Genomic DNA, 15,588 nt, shown 5'->3' with positions numbered 1-15,588 from the left:
TCCTATTCGTCCAAAAAAAGTACCATTCGACCAATCAAAAAATGATATGGCAACGTGGCATCTAGTTGTTAAGAAACGGGGGGAAGTTTTAGGAGTGACGGCGGTGCTTTGAGATGTGAGAGATTTGAGACGTTTAGCGCAAATCTTGTGTAGTTAGTGTGTAGTGTAGTTTTGTTGTGTGTGTCAGAACAATGAGGCGACTGCTGAATGTTACAGGTGTTACAGGAGTGATACATCTGCTGTTGTCAGGCCTGCAGGTACCAGGCTGTTGTTCTCCTTTATCTCATAGTGGACAGAAATTACTTTTGGAGTGGCACAAATAATTTGTGTGGCGTTAGATTTGATGCACAACAGCTGGTTGTTCTGTAAATAGTTTGAAATGTTTATTTAAAAACGCCTTGGCTGCATTTAAAAAAAAATAGCTGCAAAAAACTTTGTTTGCCAAACTGAGTAACTTTTTTGAAGAAGTAACTATATAATTAATTGCCCAACATTGGTCATTATATACTATATTTTGCAGACAGGACTCTCTCCCAAACCACAGACTCATAATACAAGTCAGAGCTTTATAAAAAAAAAAAAAAAAAAAAAAAATTAAGTTGTGTTTTTGAAATTGGAGTTCAAGTTATTTTTACTTCCATAATACTATACTAGTGTTATTATAATTATATTATATTATAATTAATGTGTTAATATAATGTTATATAATAGTGTTAACATACTACAATGACTAGATTTTTTTTTTAAAATTTTCATTGTAAGTGGGCTAAAGCAGTTAATTAAAAGTAGTCTAACATAAACGTAAATGCTGTAATTTGATTATTTTAATAAACCATGTAACTTGGATGGATTAGATGCGTGACCACAGTGCACACGTCTGATGTCGCTCACAGTGGTCCAAGGGATCGCTCAGGGAGTTTGTGTGTTCGCTCAGACACGTGAAAAATTAGAGGGAACATTGTTGTCAAGTAAAGATCGTACAATAATACAAAGAAAACCCCAACAATAAAAAAAAACCCCATGTGAGTCCAGTTGCTTGGTTACAGTGGGGAGGAAAAACTCCCATTTAACAGGAAGAAACCTGAATCAGAGCAGAATCAGGCTCAGGGTGGGGTGGCCATCTGCTGCGACCAGTTGGTGCATATAACAGCATTAAAGTTACACATTTTAAAATTGCTCTCTGTCGTACACACACGCACACATATGGGTGCCTTGCAATTTGCTTTGTCTCACCAGCTGTTGATGTAAACATAAATTTAAACTAATTCTTTAAAAATAAAAATCAAATCAGAAAGCACAGCACTGATCTTTGGGCTGTGCCTTGACTTCTTTCTGAGGCTCCTTCAGTCTCTTTTTCTTCTGCTTGGACGGACTCTTGATGTGAGAAATCTGCAAGTCAGAAGCATTAAGGAATGTGAGACATGCTGTTTTTAAGGCACACGAGTAATTACACAACACAGTCACAGATGCCAATAGTTTAAATTTTAAAAATTGGTGAAATATATTAATTAACAATGAATTTGAATTTGAATTTTTTTTAGATTTGTTTCTTCCTTAAAGTAGACAGACATTTCTTTAATATTATTTGACATTTAATCAGATCATTAATTAATAATAAATGGTTGTTTTCTTTGTTGGCGTTGGATTTCCTGACCATGTAATTACAGTTCTTTTTCTCAAACCTAAATAAATAATACGTGTGCGCTCCTCACTGGTGAACAAATTAAAAACACAAACCTTCTCTGCTTTGATCGGCAAGGTCTGAACTTTTTTCTCAGTTTCTTCTTTTTTCTGTTTCTCCTCCTGGAGTTGAATAAAAAGACTCATGAGACCAGATTATACACTTGCTGTCATGGTCTTTGACCCAGTGTTTAGTCTTCTAGACTTTTTCTTTTATGTATTATTGCTTTGATCTTGAATAGTGTGCTATGTTTCCTAGTTTAGTTTTCTTGTGCTTTTAAGTTTCTGATTATTTCGCTTTGAGCATATCATTGTGCATTTAAATAAATGCTTTACAGACACTGCTTAGATACATGACACAGTCTAAATTATTTTCATTATATCAAAATATTAATAATAATACTCCTTTATACCAACATTGGTTTACAACTGCATCACTCAGCTGAAGAATTGGTACATATTAATTATGGGTTTGGTATCTACAATAAAAATATTTTTATTAATTGAAAAGTAAAATTTGTACTTTTCATCTGTTTCAGTGTACAGAAACAGTCAGATGTGCAGACATTTGTTACCAAAGTTTCTCTTCCAGCACTTTACATTAAACTGAGAAAGAGACTTTCTTAAGATGTGTGACTTTTGTTTTTCTTTCTTCTTTTATCCCCTTTTTCAATATTTCAGGCTTATCTACTATGGAAACATTTTTATGTCATACATTTATTGAAATCATTGATTTCTTTATCAACTTCAGTGTGTAGAAATTGCACATTAACAAAACAGTTTTATAAAATAAAGATTACATTACTAAAGTTTCCTTCCTAGCACTTCATATTTCAGAAACTGATAATGATAAGATGAAACTCCTGCGTTTTGAACTTAAATATTTCCTTTAGTTTCTCCATTTTCCTCTCAATGTGCTGCCTTTTCTCTCTCTCCTGATGGAGCTGATTTTTCATTTCAGAATGTTTTTCCTTTAACTGCACATTAAAAGACATGAAAAAAGTGAAAATGGGAGACATGAAAGAACGAATGTAAATAAAGTAAAACAAATAACTAAATTTGCCTGTTGAAATTAAAAGCATCCTTTTCTTTACTCTTTATCTCTTCAAAACCTATAAGGAAATACCCTTTAAATCATATTTAAGTTCTGCCTATAAAATAAAAGATTTGATCAGACATTAGTCAGTAAACCTGTAATTAAGGGAGGCTGTCATCTTTTTGGGGGAAAGAATTCAAACATAAATTCAAAAAATCAAACCTTTATCAAACTGGATTAAAAGGACAACAAATACATTAAACTAATCTTGATTTATATATTGCTTAATTACACTGGATTTCATTGTCACTAGTAATCTGATTCCATTATTGTTTCACGTTTGTTGTCATTGATGGTTTAATTTTTCTTGGTTAGTGTCATAAAGATAGAGATCAAAGCTGACAACAGGTAAGTGGCTCATGACCAAATTAAAAACACAAACCTCTGTTTCAGTTGGCAACATCTGAACTTGTTTCTCAGGTTTCTCCCTTCTCTCTTTCTCCTCCTGGAGCTGAAGAAAAAGGGAAAAAGACTCATAAGAACAGACTACACACATGTTCTTTTAAAAGATCATAATACAATGAAATCCTCTTTTAAATTAACACGTTTTGTTTCTTGTTCTTGTTTCTCAACAGAAAGTCAGAAAGTAGCAGGTTGATCACATTAAACACGTCACTTCAGCTGCTGTGCTACCAACCACTTTACAGAAAGTCACAGAGAGGTACACACAGAGTGTGCCGGTCTATGATCATCGGGAGTATGACAGCCATCACATATGTCCATGATGATCTTTGTATACTCAGATACTTCCACTGACCTTTGATTCCAGTGTAAGGATCGTCTGCCTCAGCTTCGTAATGATTTCATCCTTCTCCATTTCAGATTTGATCATCTGTCAGAAATAAAGTCAGACAGATGTTGATGTTTCTGCAGCGCTTTGTTGATAAAAGTGACAAAATTATTGAAGCTTCACACTGTGAACAACATGTTTCCAACCACAGTGCCTCAGAGTTAATATTGAAATACATGTAACGTGTTCTACAGCATAATGAACTGTGAGTTGATGCAATAAATGACGCTCAGATTAGGGTCAATCTTTTTCACACGAGTGTCTCTGCTCTTCTCCATCAGCTGCACCTTCAAAGACAGCAAAACATGCACATAATGTCTGCAGGATGTGTCACACAGCAGCCTGACGCACAGCTGTAATTCAACAAAATGAACAACAGCAAGCTGCATAATTCATGTTTGCTCTAAATTATGTCAATGTTGAGGCAAGTGGTGATATTTCTATGAATTTTCTGTGCTCCCCTGGTCCTTTCTCTCTATAACTGGTTAACATAACCTCTGTTTTAAACAGCAGCTTTTTGGCTCAATAAAAAGCTGGAGCAGAATTGATCCTTTAGATCCTGGAGACAATAAGGTTCTCCACCAGTGATGAAAAATTATTTAGCAGATGAAGAACATGCTGGACATGTTTAAATATGTTTCATATGACAGTGACAGACAGCTGAGTATCAAATGATGAAATGAACCTCCTGTTTGTTGGACTCAAGCTGATCCCTGATGGTGTTTATTTCACTCTCCCTCATATTTTTCTCCCTGTTAAGCTCACTGATGCTGTCAGAAAGCTGCAATTGAGAAGATAAAATTAGAGAGATGAGATGAAAAAACATATTTTTTTATATGTGAGTGATTAATTGAATGATTGTACTATATAGAATTAAGAGCCTGATCATTTTATTCTAATTTATAAAGTTTCCTCCATAACTCTTTACAATACAGAGATAAAGAGTTTGGGGTCAGTAAATTCAGGATATTTGTAACTGAAACACAAACCTCCTGATTTTTGGACTCCAGCTGCTTCTTCAGCTCCTCTAATGTTTCTTTCTCCTGCTGGAGCTGATTGAGGATTTCAGTATTCTTCTTCTCCAACTGCAGGTGAAATGTTACATGAAGAAAGACCAGAAGGAAGAAATATTCATGTTTAAGACACAAAAATAATAACATTTTATTTAAGTTGTAAATATGTTTTAGTAACAGTTTTAGTATTAAATGTAAAAAGATCAAATAAAGATGAAAAAAAATATTTGAAAAATGTACCTCGTTGAGTTTTGCTTCTTGTTCCACATTCCTCTTCTTCTCATCCTGGAGCTCATTTTCCAGCTGCAGACAAGAGGGAGAGACATCACAGCTTTTAATAGACAAAGACACACAAAACATATAACAAATGACAAATATCAACCTTTTTTTTATCATTCTGCAGGTCGCCATGTTTATTTTCAGCATCCTCCCTCCTCTGTTGTTCCTCCTGGAGCTGCTGCCTTGAAGTTATTGGCAACTTCCATTGAGAGATGGCAGAGATTACAAGATAATACAGTTTTTCAAATTCATATTAAGTTACAGTTTTTCTCGATTGGTTTGGCTCACTTCTTGAAACCGAGATGACATTCTCAAAATAACATGGACAAATCTCCAAACCACCTTGCAATTGTTCACAACAGAAAGTCATTTTTCATTGGTTTTATCAAATTGCAAATGCTTTAGTACATGTCTCAAGTGACTCTGTGCTTCTTTTCAAATGATTATGTACAAGTAGCTACAGTTAGCACAATGAGCCCACATTTAGCACATTTTCCAAATAAATAGATCTTGGCGATCTAAACTGATTAGTTGATTTTTCAGTGAAATGGTTACTCACTCCAAAACATATCAGAATGGTTTCATTGTGTAAGTCATCATATGCACAATTGTCTGTTCAACTGTCAAAATTAGTCAAAGATATAATACCATGAAAGAATATCTTGGAACATTTGATAAAGTTATGACAGTACTTGACAATCAATCAGGTGAAATTAGAACTAACGAAGGAGCAGTTTCCCACATCTCAGATGACCAATCAAACAGGTTGTTTAGATACCTGACAGGTGTTGTCTATGATTATGACTGCTGCCCGGGGCCAGTTTCATTTGCAGTGTGAACATGGAAGCACCTCACCAAGTACAACAGCAACTTCCTGCTCGAGGAAGAGGAGGAAGAAGAAGAGGAAGAGGAGGAGTGAGAATGCGTGGAGGAATAGGGGGAAGAGGCCGAGGAGCACGGAGGCACCATGATGTCCCTTATTGACCACGTTATAAACCATCGCCTCACAATGGCAGAGGCAGGTCGCCGAGTGCAGCCTAATGTGCCTCGGTCCACAGTCTCCCCCATCATCCAAACCTTTCGCAGGGAAAACAGGTACAGAACTATGTTATTGAACTATTCAGTGTTGGTGTGTGTGTAGGCCTAGAGTACTGTAATATCTTCATGTGATGTTATATGATACTATAAAAATGACAAAAAAAAAATGGAGAAAATACTGTGAATAGTATTCCGGTCACTGTGCAGTGCATCACACTTTTAGTACCATAAAACAGCAGTACAATTACATTGGTAACTCATTTTGTAACAAATTTACAGTGTTGACCTTTGACTTGTATGTCTAGGATTGGACGACAGCCTCAAGTGGGTGGCAGAAGAAAACTTCAAAATGAACAAGAAGAACGAGAAATATGCAACATGGTCATTGCAAATAATGCCATCACACTGAGACAGATTCGTAATGCAATCCTGCTAGACAATGTAATGTTCCAAAATATAAACTCTATCAGCATCTCCACAATAGACCGGGTATTGAAGAAACATCAGATGACCATGAAACAGATTTACAGGGTACCATTTGAGAGAAACTCTGACAGAGAGCAGCGCGTCGATGGCCAGGGGGATGAGGATGGTGGCCAGGAAAGAGAGGGTGACAATGGCGACCACTGAAAATATTACTGTACTATAGTTCTGAAACTTTATTTACAGTATGGTAGGCTAGAGTTTTTTTTGTTTTTTTTGTTTTTTGTTTGTGTTTATGACTGTTCACATTTACAGAATCCTGTATATGTTTTCTTTTCACAGTATGTTCTCTAATGTTAACATTTCTTTGTACGAATAAAAATGTTTACAGTTTCCTTGAGTATGAGTGGTTTATTGGAGGCTGATTTTACTGTAAAATCTTTTAGTTTTATTCATAAATGTCCATTCCCCAAAAAGTGCAATAAAAATCTTATGTATTAATATTTTTTTCCACTTTAAATTGGTCAGTCTTTTAAAACTACTTCTCCCTGAAATATTCATATAAAGTTTTAATTATATTTTCGTTGTTTTAACCCTTTAAATCCCAGTTGTATTACACGAGCGCCCTGTTTTTTTTAGCCCAAAAAACAAAAAAACTAAATATTTTCCAAAAAAAACATTTGAAGTAATATTTGATTGTTATTATAATTAGGCCTTTAGATGGGTCAAAGATTGGCACCAAAATTCATTTTGACCTGCCATTATTTTTTTTGCAGGAGCACATTAAAAAAAAAATGCATCCACCTTTAAGCCTATGTCCATTCCCCAAAATGTGCAATAAAAATATTAAATATTAATTTTTTTTTCACTTTAAATTGGTCAGTCTTTTAAAACTACTTCTCCTTGAAATATTCATGTCAAGTTTTAATTACATTTCGCGGATTTTAACCCTTTATATCCCGGTTTCGTCACATGAGCGCACTGCTTTTTTTGCCCCAAAAAACATAAAACTTGAATATTTTCCAAAAAAAACATTTGAGGTAATATTCAATTGTTATTATAATTAGGCCTTTAGATGGACTAAAGATTGGCACCAAGATTCATTTCGATCGCCTTTTATTTTTTTTTTCAGGACCAGAAAATGGTCTCCAGGCGGCAAATGCTCCTCCTCTAGGCCGAAATAAGTGCATCTTGCCGGGGTAAGTCGCGACGATTACCGGGGCACGATCACCGGGGACCCCTTTTTCCAGCACACACGCCCGATACCACGTGACAACAAATACGTCATTTCCTGTTGACTAAAAAAAAAAAAGCACCCTCTCATGGTCCTAGGGACCAAAAAAAACGGGCGAAGCCGCTGCTGCACGCCGGAGATGAGGCTTCATTTCCGGCAGGTCTGTCCAAGCAGCCCGCTGTTTTCCAGCAGAGGTCAAATGTGAAGCAAGGGCGCCACCCGGTGGACAAATAAAAAAATTACAACTCTAAGGCCTGTAGTCCAAAACGAAACCTAAGCTGGAAACCTGACGATCCCTTTGACCGTAATTTTTCTGGCGTGAAAAATAGCGTTTATAATGGGTTTCAATGTGGACATTTTTGTCCAAAGGGACTAAGGTGGATGGATTTCTGTAGCTTAGCCATTTTAGGCTAATTCAATGAATTTACACCACAATTATAAAATATAATTAAAAAGAAAATTCTTTGACAAATTTGGCTATATTCCACTCAACACAGTGAAAATGGTTTAAAATTAAAAATGCAAAAGACAATAAATGTCCCTAAGGACCTCTACTATTTATATGAGAAGGATAATTAGTTTTGACACATGGATAAACTCTTTTGGGAGAGATATGAGCTTTTGCAGGGGATTCATGGTGTTGTGCTAAACCATCCAGGTTATTTTGACAAAAGCACTAAATGAATGCACATATGCCAAGGCAATTGAGAAGGATCTGTGCTATTTTGACTGTACTGACCTTTTATATGGGAAAGGAATCTGCTTTTGAAGCATGGACGAAGAGTTTGGGGAAGGATATTTGATTTTGCTAGTGAGCTATAATGTTGGGCAGAACTGTAAGACTGTTTGGCCAAATGACCTTATGGTTTTGAGATTGTCATCTCGGTTTCAAGAAATGAGCCAAACCAATCGAGAAAAACTGTAATGTGGACAACATGACATTAGTACTTTACATTACAGCTAAACAGGGGTGATAATTCGATAATAAAAAATAATAAATGGAAGGAGAGAAAGAGAGAATAAAGTGAATAATAAACACCATTTAATTACCAGAGTTATAATCAGGGTTTGGTCTAACACATGACTTTGTAAAATATTAGTGTAATCACATTACATTTTGCTGTAGCACAGTAATGTCAAACATTACTTTTCTAATTACCTTTCCAGTAATCACATAACAGTATTTTTTAACCCTAGAATCTGTACATCTAATACAGATTGTCTGTACTTTTGATGTTGTTAAGATGAAGGTTTATGTCACTCTGTGCGACTGCTGTCGAGGTTCATGTTGTTAAACGGTAATTATATCAAAGTGCGTTTCAGGCCTTGTTATGGACAGCACAAAAGTAATATAACACATGGTGTAACAGATTACTCACTCAAAGTGATAAGTAATTTAACACATTACTTTAAAGTGTTTTGTGAGTTACAGTATGAGCCCAACACTACTTACAACCACATCAGTAGATCTGCTCAAATGATATAAAACACAATGACAAGGTCAAAACGTTTACACTTAGCCCTGTTTTTCATATTAGGGTTCTGTTTTAAAACCTGATATTCTTATTTTTATGTTTCATTATAAAATTGTGTTGAATAAGATATACTGAGCATAAATATTGCCTATCTAAGTGAGAAATCGATGGTAACATTTTGTTTGATTAGTATTCAATTTCCTGAAAACCAATGAACATCTTGATATTGTGTGTTTATCTACTCACAAGTTAATTCTGCTTCTCAGTTTTTCCTCTTACCTTCGTATTGAGTTGCTCTTTCTCTCTGTCTTCGTCCGTGGAAACTTGAAAATCTCCAATGTGATCCTTTGGCCTTCTGTTGGTCTCTTTTTGAAATTAAAATTAAATAAGAAGGAAATGCCAAAACTTGGATTATAATATTAAAACTCTCATCAGAGTCTCAATGAAAACATTGATTCATAGTAGCGGTAAAGAATAATTAACCAGTGACTTACTGATGTGTTTCCTCTTTCTACGTACAAGAACAACAACTGATAAAATTAACAAGATGATGCAAAGAGCCAAACTAACAGGCGAAGTGTCCGTGACTGAGGGAGAACTGGACAGGATGTTAAAGAAATCCTCTGAAATCATAAAAAACACAACATTTCAATAAAACTGGACTTCAGATATTCAAAGTGTTTCTATCATAAATGTAATAATATAATTTGAACCTGGAACATGTATGTGTGACTCTCTGCTCTGGTTGGTGTTCCTCTGTTGGACTCTGCAGGTGATGTTGTTGCTGTGTCTCTTCTCCACAGTCACTCTGCTGCTGACAGTATAGAGGTCATCAGGACCTCTGAGGGTCTCTGTAGGTCCAGTAGAGAGGAGGTTTCCCTCACCGTCCAACCACAGCAGCTCAGGCTCTGGATACCATCCTGCAGACTCACACTGTAACACCACTCCTCCTCTGTTTTTGTCAATCCCTGATAAACTGATGACAGGTGAGGTGGCAGCATCAGATGCTGAGCAAAAAGAGTAAAAGAAAGATATTAATAGTTGAAAAAAACATTTTGTACAGTAATTCACAATTATGAAATTATTATTATTGCAAAATTCTGATTTGTTTGGTTTTTTTCTCTTTGTAAAGGTAATAAATAAACATTTCTGGGATAAAATCTTTCCTCATCCTGCACAAATATTAATTTTCACTGTAACTAAATCCACTACACCATGAACATGTGACGTGTATCTACTTACCAACCACAAGATTAACAAAATATTTTTTCCCCATTAAAGGAATGCTGCATTCATAGGTTCCTTCATCAGAGAGTTTTACTCTGGAGAGTTTCAGTGAAATGTTTCCACGCTTCAGTTCATTGATGAACAGTGATGCTCTTCCCCTGTATGAAGGATTTCTTGTATTCACCAGATCCTGACCGGATCGCCACACATGGACAAATCTTGGGTTCAAGTCAGATCGTGTCCACTCCAATATCTGAGCTGTCACATCCTCTGCAGGCTCCACGTGACATGGTAAAATAACATCATCATCAACTAATGCAATTACTGGCTGATGTGGACCAACCACCTGAGACTCCGCTGTAGGTAGGTAGGTAGGTAGGTAGGTAGGTAGGTAGGCAGGCAGACAGACAGACAGACAGACAGACAGACAGACAGAAAGAAAGAAAGAAAGAAAGAAAGAAAGAAAGAAAGAAAGAAAGAAAGAAAGAAAGAAAGAAAGAAAGAAAGAAAGAAAGAAAGAAAGAAAGAAAGAAAGAAAGAAGTGTTTATTAATTTCTGCAGCAGGAGTGAATGCATATATCAAACTTAAAGATGATACTCAGCATGGCAGGCAGGAAACAAAAAAAAAGGATGAAAGTACAAATTACAATTCAACCAAATGTAACAAATTTGCACCATTTTGTAATAACTGTATGGTTTTTATACAGTCTTGCTGCACAAAAAGTGAGTACATTAGCACCAATGATAATAAAAGATATAATGCATGTAACATCAATCTTACCTTTATTTAGGTATATTAGAAGATGGAAAATGAAAATACTGAAGACTTTGACTGGAGAAAGGGAGAGGGCATCTATCTGTGGAAGCATCCTCCTCTGAAAATACATCAAGTGTGGCCACAAAAGTTCATTAATATAATAATAATTTGTTCATTTCATATCTAAAATCAACTTATTCAAGACTAAAAACACATTTTAGATGTTATTTCAGTATATTAACTACCTTCATGAGGTCATCAACATGACTTTCACTTAACATGTTATTGCTCTCCAGTAACTCCAGAGTTAAAGCAACAGACATAAAGTTGTTGGTTAAAGCAAACCCATTATTTTGCATTAGTGCCAAATTGCACATTAGAGAATAACCTTTGATCAGTGCTATCTCTGTTCTCTGTATGACTTTTCATAGATACTGTACTGAGTTATTCAATAGAATATCTCTGCTCAGACCTCTACAGTATACTTTAACTATAAAAACTTTATTTTCTGCTCTCCAGTCAAATATTTAAAATCTCGGTGATTCATTTCTAAAACATTTGATAACATTTACAAAGATCTATTCATGACAGTGAAATAAATTATACTATAATTAGACTTTATAACTAGACATCAGAAAAGCATGTAGAACTTAAACACACTAAATACAGAATTTGAAAGAGACTTACCTGTGGAAAGTTGTGTGAGACTACAAGGTGAAGTCTGAAAATCATTAATCTGCGGCCTGAACTTACTTTGGCTTATCAACTGCAGATCCCTCATATATGCTCAGAGTTATGGAAAAAATAGGCTCAAGTTCTTCTTAATCAAAGTATAATGCTGGAAAAATATTAATTTATCAGGTTAACACTCATTGTTGAATCTGGTTCGATCAGGTATACAGTGTGTCAAATGCTGAACTTTGAGCCTGTTATAAAATAATCGAGCTGAAACCATATCTGTCTTTATGGTGTTCAAAAAGGGGGGAAGCGTTCACATGTTATGTGTTATCTCAACTATCATACTGAAGGTGGCAGTACAGGACTGATATTTGAACACACACTGATAAGCTACTCAGGGGTGTTTTAAATGATCCATTTTAGTGTCACAGGGGTGCGGAGCCTTTCCCAGCTGTTACAGTGTGAGCAGTGGTGCCAGCAGGGATCTGGGTTCCTGTGATCATCACAGCCTTGCCGTATTGGTCCATTTGATCAACCTTTGTTGTTATTATTTATTTTATTTTCAGTTGTTACACACGGGACAGACATTGCTGGGGGATAGGAAAGGAAGAAAGCAAGATGAAGGAAGAGAAAAACAGAGGGGAAGATGGACAGTGAGAAAGGGCACCTAAGAAGAAAAAAAATTTCTCCCAGATCACCTGTTGAGAGAGAAAAAAAGAGAAAACAAGCAAAAAAGAGAGCAACATAATAAACATGACACCATTGCATTAATCTTGCTAAGTGTAAATAACAGTAAATAGTAAATATTGAATGTGTTTGTGCAGCACGCAGGACCGACAGCGCACAATGTGCTTTGAGGTAGCAGCCAAGAAAGGTATAGTTTGTGTCTATGAACAGTGAACATCCATGTGCACACCTGTGTGGATGAGCACGCCAGAGGGGCATCTGTGCCACCCTCCTGGGAAGAGCTGAGGAGAGCCCCAGTTGAGGGGTTACCCAGCAGCCACAGAGCAGAAGCCAGAGGGGGCTGCAGTGACGTGCCCGCGGGCTCTGCCGGCAGCCACCTGGCTGGGCCACCAGAGTGAACCGAGCCGTAGGTCCAGAGGCTGGAGGTCTGAGGGCCCCCCACACCCCGGAAGAGGCCCAACCGGACCTCGGGCGCCTGGCCCCACCAAGTAGACACCAGGAGTGAGCAGGTGCATACCTGAGCGCCCAGCCCCGGACACCAAGAGCCACCAACGCACCGACACCTGAGGGCATCAGCTACCAGCAGGGAGCGTGCTGGGGGGAGATAGGCCTCCATACTTTGGAGGGCCTGAGATGTTCCCAGAGAGGTGGAGTGTAAGACCGGACCTGAGATATAGACACAGACAAACAGGCACACACAGACACAAACAAATCAAATCACTTTTATTGTCACATCACACGTGCAGGTACGCTGGTACAGAACATGCGAGTGAAATTCTTATGTGCAAGCTTCACAAGCAAAAGAGGTGTGCAAAATACAATACAATAACATGAGAACAAGCAAAATATAAGAATGGGTAATCTGAGTGTTGGGTCTGTGTTTCCACAAACCCCGCTAATTCTAGAGACTTATTCATCATGAAGAAAACAAGACAGTCGATCGATCCATTACTTGCGCAAGGGAGGCCTCTCATCTGTGTCCAGCACGACAATGACCCCAATGGTGGCCTCCTCTCGCTGCCTTTTATTGACAAACTTCAAACAATAGCTTACAAAACACCTCCCCTTGCAACCCCCCTTTGGTTACGTAGACAAGGCACTGTATGTAAGTGTGTGTGTGTGTGTGTGTGTGTGTGTGTGTGTGTGTGTGTGAGAATGTGTGTGTGTGTGTGTTATGTGAGAATGTGTGTGTGTGTGTGTGTACAAATTTAAGAAACACAATGGCAACATTCAACAATTAGACTTAACACTGAGGATTATAACAACAAATATATGTACAAATATAAGAGTGTATGCGCATTACTGAATATGTACAGGGTGGGCCATTTATATGGATACACCGTAATAACATGGGAATGGTTGGTGATATTAAAGTCCTGTTTGTGGCACATTAGTATATGTGAGGGGGCAAACTCAAGATGGGTGGTGACCATGGTGGCCATTTAGAAGTCGGCCATCTTGGATACAACTTTTGTTTTTTCAATAGAAAGAGGGTCATGTGGCACATCAAACTTATTGGTAATGCCACAAGAAAAACAATGGTGAGCTTGGTTTCAACGTAACTTTATTCTTTCATGAGTTATTTACAAGTTTCTGACCACTTATAAAATGTGTTCAGTGTGCTGCCCATTGTGTTGGATTGTCAATGCAACCCTCTTCTCCCACTCTTCACACACTGATAGCAACACCACAGGAGAAATGCCAGCACAGGCATCCAGTATCCGTAGTTTCAGGTGGTGCACATCTCGTATCTTCACACCATAGACAATTGCCTTCAGATGACCCCAAAGATAAAAGTCTAAGGGGGTCAGATCGGGAGACCTTGGGGGCCATTCAACTGGCCCACGATGACCAACCAACTTTCCAGGAAACTGTTCATCTAGGAATGCTCAGACCTGGTACCCATAATGTGGTGGTGCACCCTCTTCCTAGAAAAACTCAGGGAACGTGCCAGCTTCAGTGCATAAAGAGGGAAACACATCATCATGTAGCAATTTCAAATATCCAGTGGCCTTGAGGTTTCCATTGATGAAGAATGGACCCACTATTGTTGTACCCCATATACCACACCAAACCATCACTTTTGTTGTTCCAACAGTCTTGGAGGGATCCATCCAATGTAGGTTAGTGTCAGACCAATAGCGGTGGTTGTGTTAGTTAACTTCACATAAAAGTTTGCCTCATCACTGAACAAAATCTTCTGCGTCAACTGAGGGTCCTGTTCCAATTTTTGTTTTGCCCATTCTGCAAATTCTGTGCACAGATCTGGGTCATCCTTGTTGAGATGCTGCAGTAGCTGGAGTTTGTAAGGGTAAGTAGCTAATATCTGCCGAAGGGATGTTCACCAACCATTCCCATGTTATTACAGTGTATCCATATAAATGGCCCACCCTGTATACTAAATATTTATATCAACGTGTGTGTGTGTGTGTATGTGTTTGTGTGTGTATACATAAAATAAAGTAAAATAAAATAAAATAAAATATACAGAGGTCGGCAGTCGGAAATGTGCAAAACAAGTGGCATTAATGTACAGTATGGAGTGTATAATGTTGAAGTTCCGTTAAGTGAAGGTGAGGTGTCTATGAAGTGTTCAGCAGTCTAATGGCCTGATGGAAAAAGCTGTCTCTCCGTCTGCTGGTACGGGACTGGATGCTGCAGAACCTCCTTCCTGATGGAAGTAGTCTGAACAGTTTATGGCTGGGGTGACTGGAGTCCTTGATGATCCTCCCCGCTTTCCTCAGGTACCGTTTCCTGTAGATGTCCTGGAGGGAGGGAAGCTCACCTCCAATTATCCTTTCCGCACACTGCACCACTCTCTGGAGAGCTTTGTGGTTGTAGGCGGTGCTGTTGCCATACCAGGTGGTGATGCATCCAGTAAGGATGCTCTCAATGGCGCAGCGGTAGGTCCTGAGGATGCGGGGGCTCATGCCAAATCTTTTCAGTCTCCTGAGAAAGAAGAGGCGCTGTTGCGCCTTCTTCACTGTTTTGTTTATGTGTACTGACCACGCAAGATCCTCCGCCAGATGTACAGCAAGGAACCGGAAGCTGCTCACTCTCTCCACAGCAGCGCCGTTGATGGTGATAGGGGTGTGTACTTCTCTGCACCTCCAGAAATCCACTATCAACTCCTTTGTCTTTGCGACGTTGAGGGTGAGATGGTTGTCTCGGCACCAGTGTGTCAGGGTGCTGACCTCCTCCCTGTAACCCG

General features: G+C 38.0%; 1 protein-coding gene across 1 annotated transcript in view; it reads right to left on the bottom strand.

Annotated features, from left to right (window-relative positions):
• Nucleotides 1–718: 718 nt before the first annotated feature.
• The window catches only part of LOC308386245 (butyrophilin-like protein 9), a 29,010-nt gene continuing 14,140 nt past the window's right edge, over nucleotides 719–15,588 (bottom strand). Inside the window, exons 2-15 of the mRNA XM_080865663.1 lie at nucleotides 12,607–13,043; nucleotides 11,700–12,388; nucleotides 11,037–11,130; nucleotides 10,271–10,612; nucleotides 9,742–10,035; nucleotides 9,523–9,651; nucleotides 9,308–9,393; nucleotides 4,820–4,882; nucleotides 4,556–4,651; nucleotides 4,252–4,347; nucleotides 3,534–3,608; nucleotides 3,159–3,227; nucleotides 1,738–1,803; nucleotides 719–1,389 (exon numbers count right to left, since the gene is read on the bottom strand). Coding sequence (XP_080721789.1) covers nucleotides 1,288–1,389; nucleotides 1,738–1,803; nucleotides 3,159–3,227; nucleotides 3,534–3,608; nucleotides 4,252–4,347; nucleotides 4,556–4,651; nucleotides 4,820–4,882; nucleotides 9,308–9,393; nucleotides 9,523–9,651; nucleotides 9,742–10,035; nucleotides 10,271–10,612; nucleotides 11,037–11,130; nucleotides 11,700–11,744 — 1,557 coding nt within the window. The 5' untranslated portion in view covers nucleotides 11,745–12,388; nucleotides 12,607–13,043 and the 3' untranslated portion in view covers nucleotides 719–1,287. The remainder of the gene's footprint in view (nucleotides 1,390–1,737; nucleotides 1,804–3,158; nucleotides 3,228–3,533; nucleotides 3,609–4,251; nucleotides 4,348–4,555; nucleotides 4,652–4,819; nucleotides 4,883–9,307; nucleotides 9,394–9,522; nucleotides 9,652–9,741; nucleotides 10,036–10,270; nucleotides 10,613–11,036; nucleotides 11,131–11,699; nucleotides 12,389–12,606; nucleotides 13,044–15,588) is intronic.

Source organism: Rhamphochromis sp. 'chilingali' (genome assembly GCF_963969265.1).
Source record: "Rhamphochromis sp. 'chilingali' genome assembly, chromosome: 1".
Classification (NCBI taxonomy): Eukaryota; Metazoa; Chordata; class Actinopteri; order Cichliformes; family Cichlidae; genus Rhamphochromis; species Rhamphochromis sp. 'chilingali'.
The sequence above is the reverse complement of the archived record's forward strand: the minus strand, read 5'-3'. Positions and strand labels throughout refer to the sequence as shown.